This window comes from Coprinopsis cinerea (assembly GCF_000182895.1).
Source record: "Coprinopsis cinerea okayama7#130 chromosome 7 map unlocalized cont3.7, whole genome shotgun sequence".
Taxonomy (NCBI): Eukaryota; Fungi; Basidiomycota; class Agaricomycetes; order Agaricales; family Psathyrellaceae; genus Coprinopsis; species Coprinopsis cinerea.
The window spans coordinates 2,726,071-2,738,361 of NW_003307538.1; the positions used below are offsets into that span (position 1 = coordinate 2,726,071).

General features: G+C 53.2%; 4 protein-coding genes across 4 annotated transcripts; 2 read left to right on the forward strand and 2 right to left on the reverse strand.

The window, feature by feature from the left end:
- Window positions 1-398: 398 nt before the first annotated feature.
- Window positions 399-3,175, forward strand: CC1G_05940 (calpain; the record flags this gene model as incomplete). The annotated part of the gene is made up of 11 exons (XM_001831789.2): window positions 399-766; window positions 845-1,091; window positions 1,147-1,220; window positions 1,281-1,526; window positions 1,592-1,619; window positions 1,689-2,031; window positions 2,100-2,234; window positions 2,303-2,526; window positions 2,591-2,626; window positions 2,693-2,789; window positions 2,865-3,175. 11 exons carry the CDS (start codon window positions 399-401, stop codon window positions 3,173-3,175), a joined length of 2,109 nt encoding a protein of 702 aa, XP_001831841.2.
- A 699-nt stretch (window positions 3,176-3,874) lies between these two features.
- Window positions 3,875-7,348, reverse strand: CC1G_05941 (hypothetical protein; the record flags this gene model as incomplete). The annotated part of the gene is made up of 2 exons (XM_001831790.2): window positions 3,875-7,152; window positions 7,201-7,348. 2 exons carry the CDS (start codon window positions 7,346-7,348, stop codon window positions 3,875-3,877), a joined length of 3,426 nt encoding a protein of 1,141 aa, XP_001831842.2.
- A 721-nt stretch (window positions 7,349-8,069) lies between these two features.
- Window positions 8,070-9,968, forward strand: CC1G_05942 (mitochondrial carrier protein; the record flags this gene model as incomplete). Its single annotated transcript, XM_001831791.2, has 8 exons — window positions 8,070-8,288; window positions 8,352-8,474; window positions 8,528-8,620; window positions 8,676-8,787; window positions 8,837-8,929; window positions 8,990-9,417; window positions 9,476-9,716; window positions 9,789-9,968. 8 exons carry the CDS (start codon window positions 8,070-8,072, stop codon window positions 9,884-9,886), a joined length of 1,407 nt encoding a protein of 468 aa, XP_001831843.1. The 3' UTR covers window positions 9,887-9,968.
- Window positions 9,969-10,217: 249 nt separating this feature from the next.
- CC1G_14912 (hypothetical protein) lies at window positions 10,218-11,590 on the reverse strand. Its single transcript, XM_002910889.1, has 4 exons — window positions 11,387-11,590; window positions 11,136-11,173; window positions 11,046-11,073; window positions 10,218-10,976 (listed from the first exon to the last, which is right to left on the reverse strand). The coding sequence occupies exon 4, from the start codon at window positions 10,739-10,741 to the stop codon at window positions 10,466-10,468; it is 276 nt and encodes a 91-aa protein (XP_002910935.1). The 5' UTR covers window positions 10,742-10,976; window positions 11,046-11,073; window positions 11,136-11,173; window positions 11,387-11,590; the 3' UTR covers window positions 10,218-10,465.
- Between the last annotated feature and the right edge of the window lie 701 nt (window positions 11,591-12,291).

The following is a 12,291-nucleotide window of genomic DNA, read 5'->3' on the forward strand; positions in this document are numbered from 1 at the left end:
TTCAATGATCGTGCACTCCTCTTGCAACCCTCTTTCAAGGATCGTATTTAGCGACATCGGGACTCTGCACTGCAATCTATATAGGTGTTGCGGCTTGTATGCCGCCAAGGGGACACGTACAGCCCTTTTTGAACAATCACGTCGATACATAAAGCGCTTTTGTCGGCCTTTCACATCATTCTGCATGTATTCTTTCTGTCATCCCTAGCGCCAACCTCTGTACCCTCGAAGAATACGCCACTCCCAGCGCTCATCACGTTAGGCATTCCAGCTGGTCGCCACCTGACTCGGCGTCGATTCACAAGATATCCTTTTGGCGCTAAACCCAGGGGTCGGGAATCTCTCGACATCCACTACAGCCCTCTCCATAGCCATCCACTTCTTTCATCACAACCAACATGCCACTCCCCAGCTCTGGAACACGAAACCTCAAAGAGCCGCTCTCCGCCCTGCTAGTGGGCATCACTGCTACATGTCTAGCTCTGGGCGCCTATGCGACACTGCGGAATGGAAAGCCCTTGAAGGCGAGGGTGAAGCTTACTGCCACTATCCGAGCCACACTCGAACGAACGTCAAGCTATACCTCCAAGTCCGGTGGCGCTACCTCTACATTGAAGTCTGCTGCGACGAAAGGGGGCTCGGATGATGACATTTCTGGGGAAATCGGCCTTTTACTCGGGGGAAATCTTGAAGCTGCAATTCAAGAGTGCAAAGAGAGGGTTGAAAGGATTAGTAGAGAATGTCGAGCAGAGAACCGCAAATTCCGGTGCGTCATCTATGCCTGCTATCCAGCTTACCTGCACTGACACGCAACGGCTGCTCGTGGCCCGTCCCGATCAATCAGAGACCTAGAATTCGATCTCGAATCTGATAAAGAGCTGTGTCTGTACACCCTTTCGAGCACAAGACGGTCTCTATTATGTCCAGCAGACACAATTCGCATCACGGACCTTTGGGAGCACCCAAAGTTCTTTGCCGACCATGCGAATCCAAACGATATTCGGCAGGGCACACTGGGAGATTGCTGGTTCTTATCAGCCCTATCGACGATAAGTGGTCTGAAAGGTCTTGTATCGAAGCTGTGTGTCGCAGTCAGTACAGGCTACTTGGACCTCACTCAGTACCACTAACTCCAGATACTCTCAGCGCGACGAAGAAGTCGGAGTATATGGCTTCATATTCTGTAAACATGGCATCTGGACACCAGTCATCGTCGACGAGTACGCTCTGCAAATTCTCATCCTATTACTACACAGCTGACCATTCCTCCCCCTTCCCAGTCTTCTTTACTCCCAAATGCCAATCTACGAGAACCTGAGAACGAGGGAACAGCAAATATGCCGACAAGACAAGGACGCGTACAACGCTATGGCTCGCAAAGGAGGCGAAGGCCTCTTCTTTGCCAAGTCGGGTTACGACGGCGAGACGTGGGTCCCATTGATCGAGAAGGCCTTTGCCAAACTTCACGGAACGTACGAAGCTCTGTCTGGTGGACAAACAGCCCAAGCGTTAGAGGATCTGACTGGGTGCGACTATTCCCATCTTTCCTACTCCTCGCCGATGAACTGACACTAGTTTGTGTATGGTACAGTGGTGTGAACGAGTCATGGAAGATCATGGTGAGTACCGCGCCCACATTCACCTCATAGCACGTACCCACAGCACTAACCCTCACCCCGTCCTTACAGGATATCCTCGACACCGACCGTTTCTGGGAGGAAGAGCTATCCAAAGCAGGCGTGGACCGCTTCTTCGACGTGAGCCTCGCCCGTCTCACGAAGAACGCCAGCCAAACCTACAATACCGAGAACCTCGTCTTCCGACACGCCTACTCTGTTCTTCGAGCACGCCAAGTCTGCGGACGCAGGTTCGTCGTCATCCGCAACCCCTGGGGGAAGACTATAGCAAAGTGGAATGGGAGGTGGGGGGATGGGTCGAAAGAGTGGACGGAGCTCGGGAGGGAGGAGAGGGAGGAGATTCTGAGGGTCATGGAGTACAAGTTGGGCGATTATGGGACGCTTATGATGGAATGTGAGTCGTCGTTATCTAACTTGCAATTGGACGAAGGCGATGCGCCTAACCTAAGTACCCGGCCGTAGATTCTGATTTCCTCACTTGTTGGCATTACATCCAACGAGTCATCGTATTCGATTCTTCATGGCGGGCTTCACAAATTTGGATCGAAGTTCCTCCCAAACCCGACGGGTTCCCTTGGCAATTCGGCGAGGTTATGTGTACGTCTCCTCTCTCCCTTGGCACTTGGGCCCCACAGCCTTCACCAACCACGCCCAACTTCCCATAGATTATTTCACCCTCTCCAAACCCTCCCCAGTTCATATCGTCCTCTCCCAAATTGACTGGCGTGCCTTTGAGGACATCTCCGGGCGTGTATGGTTCCTCCTTGATTTCTACGTCTGCAAAAGGGGCGAGAAAGACTGGAGAGGCGTCTCTGCGCTGACGTTCCTATGGGAAAGAAGCGTCTCGTGCTACTTGGAGACGTTGGAGGAGGGAGAGTACGTCGTCTATGTGCGTTGCCTGCCTCGTATATCCGGGATAATCGATGGTTAACCCAACTCCCGCCCTTTGACAGCCCAGGGTACAAAGATACTTTGGATTCAAGAAGATGGTGCGTCCAACGTCGACATTCGCATTCCACACAGCCAACAGATTGTTTGCATTTGGCCTACCACAGTGCTACTTCAAAGAAGCACTCCAAGAAAAGAAATGGGACGAACGCAAGCTCGCTCGAGCGCTAACACGGCGAGCACAATGTTTCGCACTCGCGGAAAGTAAGCCTCACCCCCATCCTCCCATTCACCCAGCACCACCCTACTAACCCCCTCCCCTCCTTACCCCAACAACAGACGCGGACCACAACTCCATCGCACCCTACCTCCCCACCGCCCAAGACGCCCCACGCCCACCAAACGCCATTCCACCCCCTCCGCCACCCCCTCCACCACCAACAACAACGGACCCGAAGAAGAAACCGCCCATCCCGACACACGTAACGCTGTACGAACTATGTAAAGACCCAGAAGACAGACAAAAACTTGTCCTGGGGCTGAGAGTATATGCGAAGGAGGGTTGTCTGGAGTCGATACGGGGGTGGATACCGTCGCCAGGGATGGGCGCTTATGAACCTGAGGGAGGGTGGCCTGTTGCCGCTGTATGATCCGGGGGCGAGTTCTCTTTGTAGGGCGTTGTCGTATTACTGGGATGGTACCTTGGGGTTAGTTTTACTGTAAAATAGTCTCTTCTCGTTGCATAATTGACGCTCCACTTCCATTATCTAGTGCCCGGGCGCTTATTTGGTCACGAGCTGCCGTAACCCTGGACGTGACTCGGATCAGCACATGAAGTTCTGATATATTCTAACAAATTCGTGAATCAATGGAGCGTAAAGTACTCGTTACTGACTAGAGAATATAGATGAAGTAGTAGCCTGCGGTGTGTAAATCGTATGTAGGGTGTCCAAGAGGAAAAGAGACGCTAGAAAAGAAGATAGTGGTATGGATGTTAGAAACTTTTCAAGTCGCCGAGACGAAGAAGATACAATACGGTTATGATTACTACCAAGAGTGAAGACCAACAACGTCCCTTGGAAAAGAGAAAAGAAAATACAATAGATAGATACCCCCTATCCATCCACTCCATCCATCCATCCAGCCAGCCATCGAACCAAACTTCGAAATTCATTTTTTCTATAATAGTGATAGTGATAGAAGAATAGAAGTCCATGCTGTATGACCAAGTGTATGTAGTTCACCAAAAGGAAGATGAAGAAAAAAGGACGGGGAAGAAGGAACAATAAACAGGGAAAGAAGAAGCAAGTGAACGATGGAGGATGAAGGATGAGAATCCCACTTCAGCTTCAATGATGAGGCTGCACAAACTCAAACACCAACGGCGCCTTCCTCTTCTTCTTCAACTTGGACGGTCCTCTCTTCACCTGTGAACCGCCCTTCAAGTTCTTCCCTGCCCCAGCACCTCCAATCCCACTCCCACTCGTATTACCACCACTCCCAATCGCAGTAGGCCCATTCAGAACCCCACTCCCAAGAGCACTCAAACTCTCACTCGGACTCCCATACGCACTATAGGGATCGAACCCTCCATACTGATCATACCCCACACCTTCACTCCCATTCGCACTATCCGCGTAGGACCCACTCCCCGCGTACCCGATGGGACTCGCTACACCTGCACCAAGCCCATAGTCGTACACGGGAGTATGCGTATCGTATCCGTACCCGATACCACTTGCTGGTCCACCAGTATATGCGCCATTAGGCGCTATGACAGTCGAACCCGACATCGTGGATACGTTCGTCGAGGACGAGGAAGGACCGTTGGCCAGTACACCCACCACCGTGCCGTTCGTAGAGGTACTGGCGTTATTCCGCGTAATGGCGCTCGAAAACATGCTCGTCCCAGGGTTCGAGAACACGCTCGTTCTCGGACTCGACAGCGCCGATGTGGGAGGTGACTGTGCGGGGGAGTAGACGGAGGAAGGAGAGTAGACCGTCGAGTTGGTGCGCGAATGGACAGGTGATGTGACAGGTGAAGTAGGGACACTCTTACTAGACGAGGGTAGCGGCGGAATATCAGCGTCAAGTATCGAAGTCGACGGCCCAGAAGCAAGAGGCGAACTCGCAACCGGATACGTCGATTTCAAACTCCTCGGTCTCCCACCACCACCACTCCTCCTTGCACTCGCACCCGAGCCTGCACTACCGCTTCCAGGGGAACCAGTACCACTCCTCGACGCACTCCCACTCGCACCCATCCACATCCGCGTCTTCCACGGCACAGGACTCCCATTGGCCTCCCTCCTCCTCGCCTCGTTCTCGTTCATCACACCGTTGGACATGGACATCCTGCTCCCACTTAGGACGGATTTCTTGCGGACGTGGTTCGAGATGTGTGCGAGTGGGTCGTTCGGATCTGCGTTTGGTTGGGTTTTTGCACTCGAGGCTGGGGTTGTGGCTGAGGTTAGGGTCGAAGTATTCGCATTCGAGTCGACGGTGCCAGTCGCGCTCGAAGTGGGGTTTGCAGCTGGGCTCGCGGTTGCATTCGCATCGGGGGAGACGGCGCCTGACCCTTTAGACGAGGGGAGTGCGTCCAGCGAGCTCATATCACTGGGCGTCTTGAGGATAGATGAATTAGAGCTTTCAGTTCCACTTCCACTTCCACTACCGCTTCCTGTACTGCCCGTACTACCATTCGCACTTCGACTGCCTCCACACACGCCGTTCGCACCACTCTCACTCCCTCCTCCCACCTCACCACCACCGTTGCCGTTCATCCCATTTTGGATTCCAACACCCTGATGACCCGCACTCATGTCGACCGAGTATCTCCTCCCACCTGCCCCAGCGGAAGAACATACACTCCCAGCATATACGTACGATCCAGGTCTCTCGTACGCGTCAATCGAAGCCCTCGGATAGGGCTGTACACGTTCAGGTTCGGGGTCGCACAGGACGACCGGCGGTCCACCCGGGAGGTGGGAGTAGGAGTACACCGAGGAGAACGAGGGTTGCTGGCTCAGGTTTCTCGCCCTCTCCTGCGGGACGGACGAAGAGGAAGGCTGTGGTGGATTCGAGGGCGAATGGGTCTGGGAACCAGACGAAGACTGAATCTGAGCAGAGTCAGAAGTAGAGTACTGCGAACTCTGCGTCTCAAACGACGCTCCCAGACTCGCAAAACTATCGCTAGCGGGGATCGCACCCTCGCTGAACGCGCGGAGATGGGATTTGGGGTTCTGGACGGGTGTGGGTTGGGGCCTTGACAGGACTTTGAACGAGTCCTTGCTCGTACTGCCTGTGGGTCCGTCTACCGCTGGGTAACGGGTGTACGCAGCTGAGAGTCGTCGGTCGATTTGCAGTTCATAGCTCCCAGCGGGTGATTCGCGTCCTCGGTCACGTTCGCGTCGACTACTCCTAGGGGCGTTCGGATCTGCTGCACCGTTGGGGTTGGCGGTGGAACCAGAATCTGGCGCGGGGGAAGAAGCGGTGGTAGTAGCGATTGCTGGGATCGACGGCACGGGCGGGGTGTTCTCTGATACCGATTTTGATCGTTTACGCCATGACCAGCGAAGTTTGGACGAGATCGAGGATTTGCGTGATGAGAGTGAGACGGTGCTTGTTGATTTCTGTTTCGTAAAGGAGGCGGGGTCGGAGACGGTGGGTGTGTTCTGCGATGCAGGAGGGGGAGTGGAGACAACCGCTGGCGCTGGTTCTGGCTCTGGTGGCAAAGCAGTAGACGAAGCTAAACCCACTGATGTAGACGCAGACGACTCTGGCTGATCCACTACTTCATGCAGCGGCCTAGACTTTCGTTGACTTGATGGATGAATAAAAGTCAACGTCTCTTGATCGAAGATGTACTCCTCGATTCGGGGCTCCTCCGCGTTTTGAGCTTGTTCTTGTAATTGCTGTTGTTGTTGATGTTGGATGTCAGATTGTTCAAGTTGAGCTGTCATGGCTGAGATGTAGACATTCCAGCCTCGTGGAGGCCATCCAGAGCCGTCTTTGTCGATGCAATCCTGTTGCTGAGGTTCAGGGACAGATGACGAGTCTATTGTCGTCGCGTCGGGATTTGTTATCGGTTCTTCAGGGACCTCGGCTGGTGGTGGTGGGGGTGATGGCGTTACAGGCGCAGAAGAAGCTGGAGGAGGCGGCGAGGAAGCTTGAGAAAGAGGAACCGCCTCTTGCTGGGGTTCAGGGGTTCGCTGCGTCGGCAGCGGTTCCTTGGGCACCTCGCCGGTATAACTAGCCTGGCTGTACACCGACGACGCTGCCGAAGGACAGCTATACACCGATTTGGCGCTGCGCACGGTCCCCTGTTCGCTAGCAGCGGCAGCAGCAGCCCGCTGACTCCTAATCTTCGACACGCCGACCAAAGGGACAGTCTGGTGGTCGCCTGCGACCGAATGGCTCTTTGTTGGTTGGCTGTGCCCGCATTCTGAGTAACTCTTTTGGTGGTGACGGTAGTATGAGCTGGTGCGATACTGCGACGGCACGGGCTGCGGTTGTTGGTGATAAGACGGCGAGCGGTTCTTCAAGATTGGACGGAGAGGGGCGGCTGTGTATGTTACCGGCGTCTTTGGAGGCAGCTGGTTGCTCAACGATCGTCTCCTATACCGCGCTATTACCGTTCAATACAAACTTCTATTCTAATACAACAAAATCATACCTTTGTCCCAATTCGCCGGCGGGACAGCGGTGGCCATTGCTTGGAGATGAAGTTGGGACGAGTTAGCGAGGGGCAAAGGCATGACGAGCTGGCGGGCAATATAGCGGGGAGGGAGTCTCTCCGAACCATTCTGCCTCGTTTGCGCCATAGCCACGGCGGTCTTCTCGATGACGCCTGGACGTCAAGAATGATTCAGGGAGCTAATCTCGACAACCGAACAGCAAACCAGCGCCCTTTTCCCCAGCTTTTCCCCCGCCAAACGACGTGTAGGATAGTCGAGTCGGTCGTGGTGGTAGACAAGGGTCGGGAGAACAGGTGGTTGTGGGGAAAAGACAACGTTTAGTCCATTGTCGCTGCCACCAGCACCCCGCATTTAGGCATCAGCGTACGGGAAAGTGGCAAACATGAGGCATCCTTTTAATTTGATTTCTGATTTCTTGGGTTGGAGATAAGGAATAGTCTCGCCAGCTTGCTTTACAATAAGAAACTCACTAAACAGCATTACCTTCTCCCTCGAAACTTCAGAACACACTTGAATAGACGCGAAAACGAGCCCATTGTTCGTCCAAACGATGACCTAAACGATGACGGGCAAAAATGTTGGCTCGCCATCAGGGACCCCTCGACGCGAGCCGCGTCCCCGGTCCAAAGAGTCCGGCCGGACTCACGTGAGATTGCCATCACATGGCCGGAAAGTCCCGTCACGCCGCCGAAAATATTGGCAGCGTTGGCGGTCGCGTCAACGTCAACAGCGACCTCGACGGCCTCCGCGACGACGACGAGAAAAGGCGGTCTCGAGACGACAACAGCGGGTAAGGAAAAGTTAATAGTCTATCTGAATTGACTATTAACAAAACCCTACAGGCCAAATGTCACTCCTTTCATTCGCAACGGGCAGCTGCTCGTCACAGCGCCATACCCTGCACAAGTCCCTGACCATCATCACCCAGCAGACTCGCGGCGCAGCCCAGAACGCTAAACAGCAACCAAAGAAGGCTCAGTCCATCGGCGGTGTCAAGAAGGGCCAGAAGGAGAAATGGGAGGCAAAGATTGCACAGGAACGAGTTCGCAAGAGTCGGGACCTCCCAGTGCGCATTGCTTTGGCTTTTGTATTTGTTTTCTGAAGTGTTTATTGACTAAAGTAATGACAGGTCTTTACGAAAATGCCAGAGGAGAGGTTAAAGACGCCAAAGACCGACTCTGAACCGGCTTTCCTCAATGACTTGTTCCTGCCTGGCTCTAAACATGCTTTGGAACTTCCCAAGTTCAAGCCTGTGCGTCGTTCTTCAGCTACGAGGGTGCCTTTGATTACTGAATGCTAGTAAAGACGCCAAAGAACATTGGCACCGTTGCTGGGTTCGACCTGACACCAACCAACCCCGCCAAAGTCTTCGGTCTGCCAAAGAAGATGTTCCTAGAGGTGCGAAGTCGTTTTAGCGCTCAAATGGACTGGGTCCCTGACCCCTGGATTGCAGTTCCGTATCATGTCCAAACCATGCTCTGTCATCCGCGACGTGACAGTAGACACGATCCAAAAGCTGGAGAGCGCCAGGAACTCTTCGAGTCTTAACAACCGACTCGTTCTATGTACGGCTCATTCGCGATTCATGAGGTGCTGGGACTGACATAAGTCTAGCGGGCCGTGCAGGATGCGGAAAGAGCTATCTCCTTCATCAAGCTGTGCAGTACGCTACCGAAAAGGGCTGGATCGTCTTCTATATTCCTCGAGGTGCGTTTGCTGTCTTCCACCGGTCTAGCAATGTACTCTTCTAACCGTTTTCATTTGCAGCTGTGAGCCTCGTCAACTCAACTACACCCCACGTCTACGACCTCCGCACGCAAACCTACCTCCAGCCCTACGCCGCGCACCAAGCCGTCCAAAAGCTCCTCACCGTCAACGCCGACGCCCTCTCCAAACTCACCCTCTCTTCACCCATCGTCACCGACAAGCTCACCTTCGAGGCTGGCAAGACCCTGGCCGAAGTCGCTGGCATCTGCGTCAAGGACAAGTCGTACGCCAGTGCGCCGGTGGTGTTGGATGGACTGTTGAAGGAGCTGGAGAAGCAGACCGAGTACCCTGTGCTTATGGCAATTGATGACTTCCAGTCGATGTTCCACAAGTCGGCATACAAGGATCCGTTCTTCAGTGCTATCAAGTCGTTCCACTTGTCGATGCCGCGTCTCATCCTCGAGTTCGCCTCGGGCAAGCGATCCTTCGTACGTCTTCTCTAGCTTTACTGTTCGCCTATTAAACTCACATATTCCCAATTAACAGGCTAAAGGCGCGTTCATCGGCGCCTTGACGGCGTCCGACACGACGTTCACCATCCCCCTCGAACTCCGAGACGCCCTTTCGCTCGGCTACGCCCACCCTCCAAGTCCCTACGACAAGCGCTCGAAGGAGCTGTTGGGGTACACCCAAGGCTTGAAGACGATCGAAGTACCTGAGCGGTTCAGCGTTAGCGAGGCGAGCAGTTTGTTCGAGATGTGGAAGGACGATATGGCTTTGACGTCCAGTGCGTATTTTTGCCTTTTGTTAATGTGAGTTTGTTTTGGAGTGATACTGATTGACGTGTTTTCGTTTGTAGGGCGCTATGATGAGCTGTTCATGTCCAAGTATGTCGAGTCTGATGGGAACCCTAGGGATTTCGTGTGGAAGGGGTTGTTGTCTACGTTTACTCCTTAGAGCTGTGTTAGAGGATTCTGTCGCGAAGGAGGGTGTGTTTTTTGCATCTTACGTTTAATAATATATGATACTGGTTAATTAATGTTTGGTGCGGGATGGGTGAGGTGGTATGGGTGGAAACGGTACGTCTGCGCAGATTTCTCGAAACAATTACACTTCGATCAGTATTGGTCCAATTCGGTCACCTCAAGACTACAACCTGCGATAAACGCTATAGAAATGCAATGTCTATCTAACTTGAGCTCCTTGCAGATCGTTGCTCGAACTCGGCGAGCAGCTTCACTACTCTTTCTTCTGCGTGCTCATTCCAGAACCAGGAATGTCTCCTTCCCTCCGGAGCCACCATGAGTGCTGTTTGACCCTTAAGGTTTTGGTGATTGGCATCGATCCCGACGCTGTGTTGGAGAAGTAAATGGACGATCTGTGGGAAACACTTTCTCGAGGCTACAATGAGAGCGGTATCCCCTTTGTCATCGGCTTCCGCATAGATGAGCTCCGTCCGCCCTTCCCTGTCGACGATATTGACATCCGTGCGCTTGTGTGCAAGAAGGCGTTGAACTTCGCCCCCATGGCCCCATTTCACTGCATGAATGAGTGCGGTGCACCCTGTGTCGTCGGCGATGTTGACATCAGTGCTCTCGTGCGCCAAAAGGCGTTCGACTGTGTCCTCGAGCACCCGTTCCACAGCATGAATGAGCGGCGTCCGCCCTGTCTTGTCGGCAATATTGACATCAGTGCCCCGGTGTGCGAGCCCAGAGAAAGGCGCGGGGCGAAAACATTATAAGTTATAACGAATATACCAAGTGTAGTGAAGAATTGCGAATCGTTCGAGTGCCTTGTCCCGTTGTTTGCCATCTACGAGGCCTCTGTTGGATGTACCGTAGTTGGGGTGGATTTCGTCTTCGAAGGGTTCTTCTATTTTAGCGGGCGCCGGTGTGGTTTATGCGTAGGCGGATGGAGGTGTGCGTAGTTGCAAGACGGTGATTGGTGTGGTGGTTCGTTCGCAGGTCAAGCGGGAAGGAATAACGACTCTCCACCGTTCCCCGTCCCAGTCCTGTCACCCGTTTGCGCCAGGAATCCAGGTACGGCCCTACCCACCAGGTTCGCCAATCAGTTCTTAAGTCCTTAGAATAGAGCAGAAGTGGTGACTGCTGCTCACCGGTGAAAGATCACACCGTCATAGTACCCTATCCATACAGACAAATGAGTATAAACTGGGCGGTTATGGGAAGACGAGAAACTTGCGGACCCTCCAGAGATAAGGTTTCGACATGCTTTTGGTGTTTCCTGTGAGATGTCGGTTAGGTATTGCTCATTAGACTTCGAATAAAGCCAGAGATAGAGGGGTTGTCTGTGAGCTGAGTCCTCTTCAAACAGAATCCTATTTCCATGTTGGATGGGAGGTAGACTCTCCTTCGTCGAGTCGAGAAGACTCCGTTCGTAACCAGTTCTCAGTCACAGCCCTAACAAGAGCACCCCAAACTAAAGTAAAGAACACACCTTCGCCCAAAGTTCAATATCAATCTCTCCAAACGTCGTCTCGATTATAACGCGTCCTTTCGTCGGTAGAGCCATAACGCGCTGCTCTGCTCGGTATTCTTCCTGTGTTCTCCTTTATGTATCCACCAGTTCGGTCGTCGTGCGATATTGTCTGTCGATTGGCAAGAAACGGGGGTTTGAAATTGAGGGCGCTTTGGAATCGCGGTCGTGGTCGTGGTCGTGGTTCAGGGCCTGTATGGACTTTGGCTTGGCGTGAAGCCCGGGAGGGCGGGTTGAGTTGATCCGGTGTCCCGTGGGTTCGAATCGCAGACGCGTCTACTCTTTTTTCGTTCTTGTCTAGATCTGTCATCCACCAGGACCGCACCAGGGCAACCAGCCAGGAAATTGACCATAGTGCTCGAACACCGAACGACCAATCATTACTCAGTTTCTTCGTTGTTCGAATTCGAACCACCGAGTTTCAATGAAGTATTTTGAACGGTCGAACTGCTGCCAAAGGGTGTGCGATTCCGAGCTCAACGACCCTATACTCTAATTCCATCTAGGTTGGCTGGTGAACGTTTGAACACCCGGACTGCGACGCCGGGCTTTCTTCTGCCAAGTTGCAACAACGAGTATCTCCGGGTTCGTCTCGAACTGAAGGTTGGACGTTGATTCGCCGTCCCTTCGGGTTGCTCATTCTTTCTTGGTCCAGTCCAAGCTTCAAAACACCCACTCGCACCTCTTCTCTGTTCTATCAGCACAGGAACTTGGGACCCGGCTTTGCGGATGGGAAACATATTGAACTCCGCTGTCATCTTAAGATCACCTGACTACCTCGAGGATGCTTGGGCGCCAAATTCCTCTTGTCATCGATCCACCATCTCCCCGTCCCTCCTCTCCCTCCAAAACCTCCTCCCTTTCGG

Bases quoted from the DNA above. Each gene is read 5' to 3' on its own strand.
- CC1G_14912 (XM_002910889.1), bottom strand. From the start codon at position 10,741: ATGGCAAACAACGGGACAAGGCACTCGAACGATTCGCAATTCTTCACT.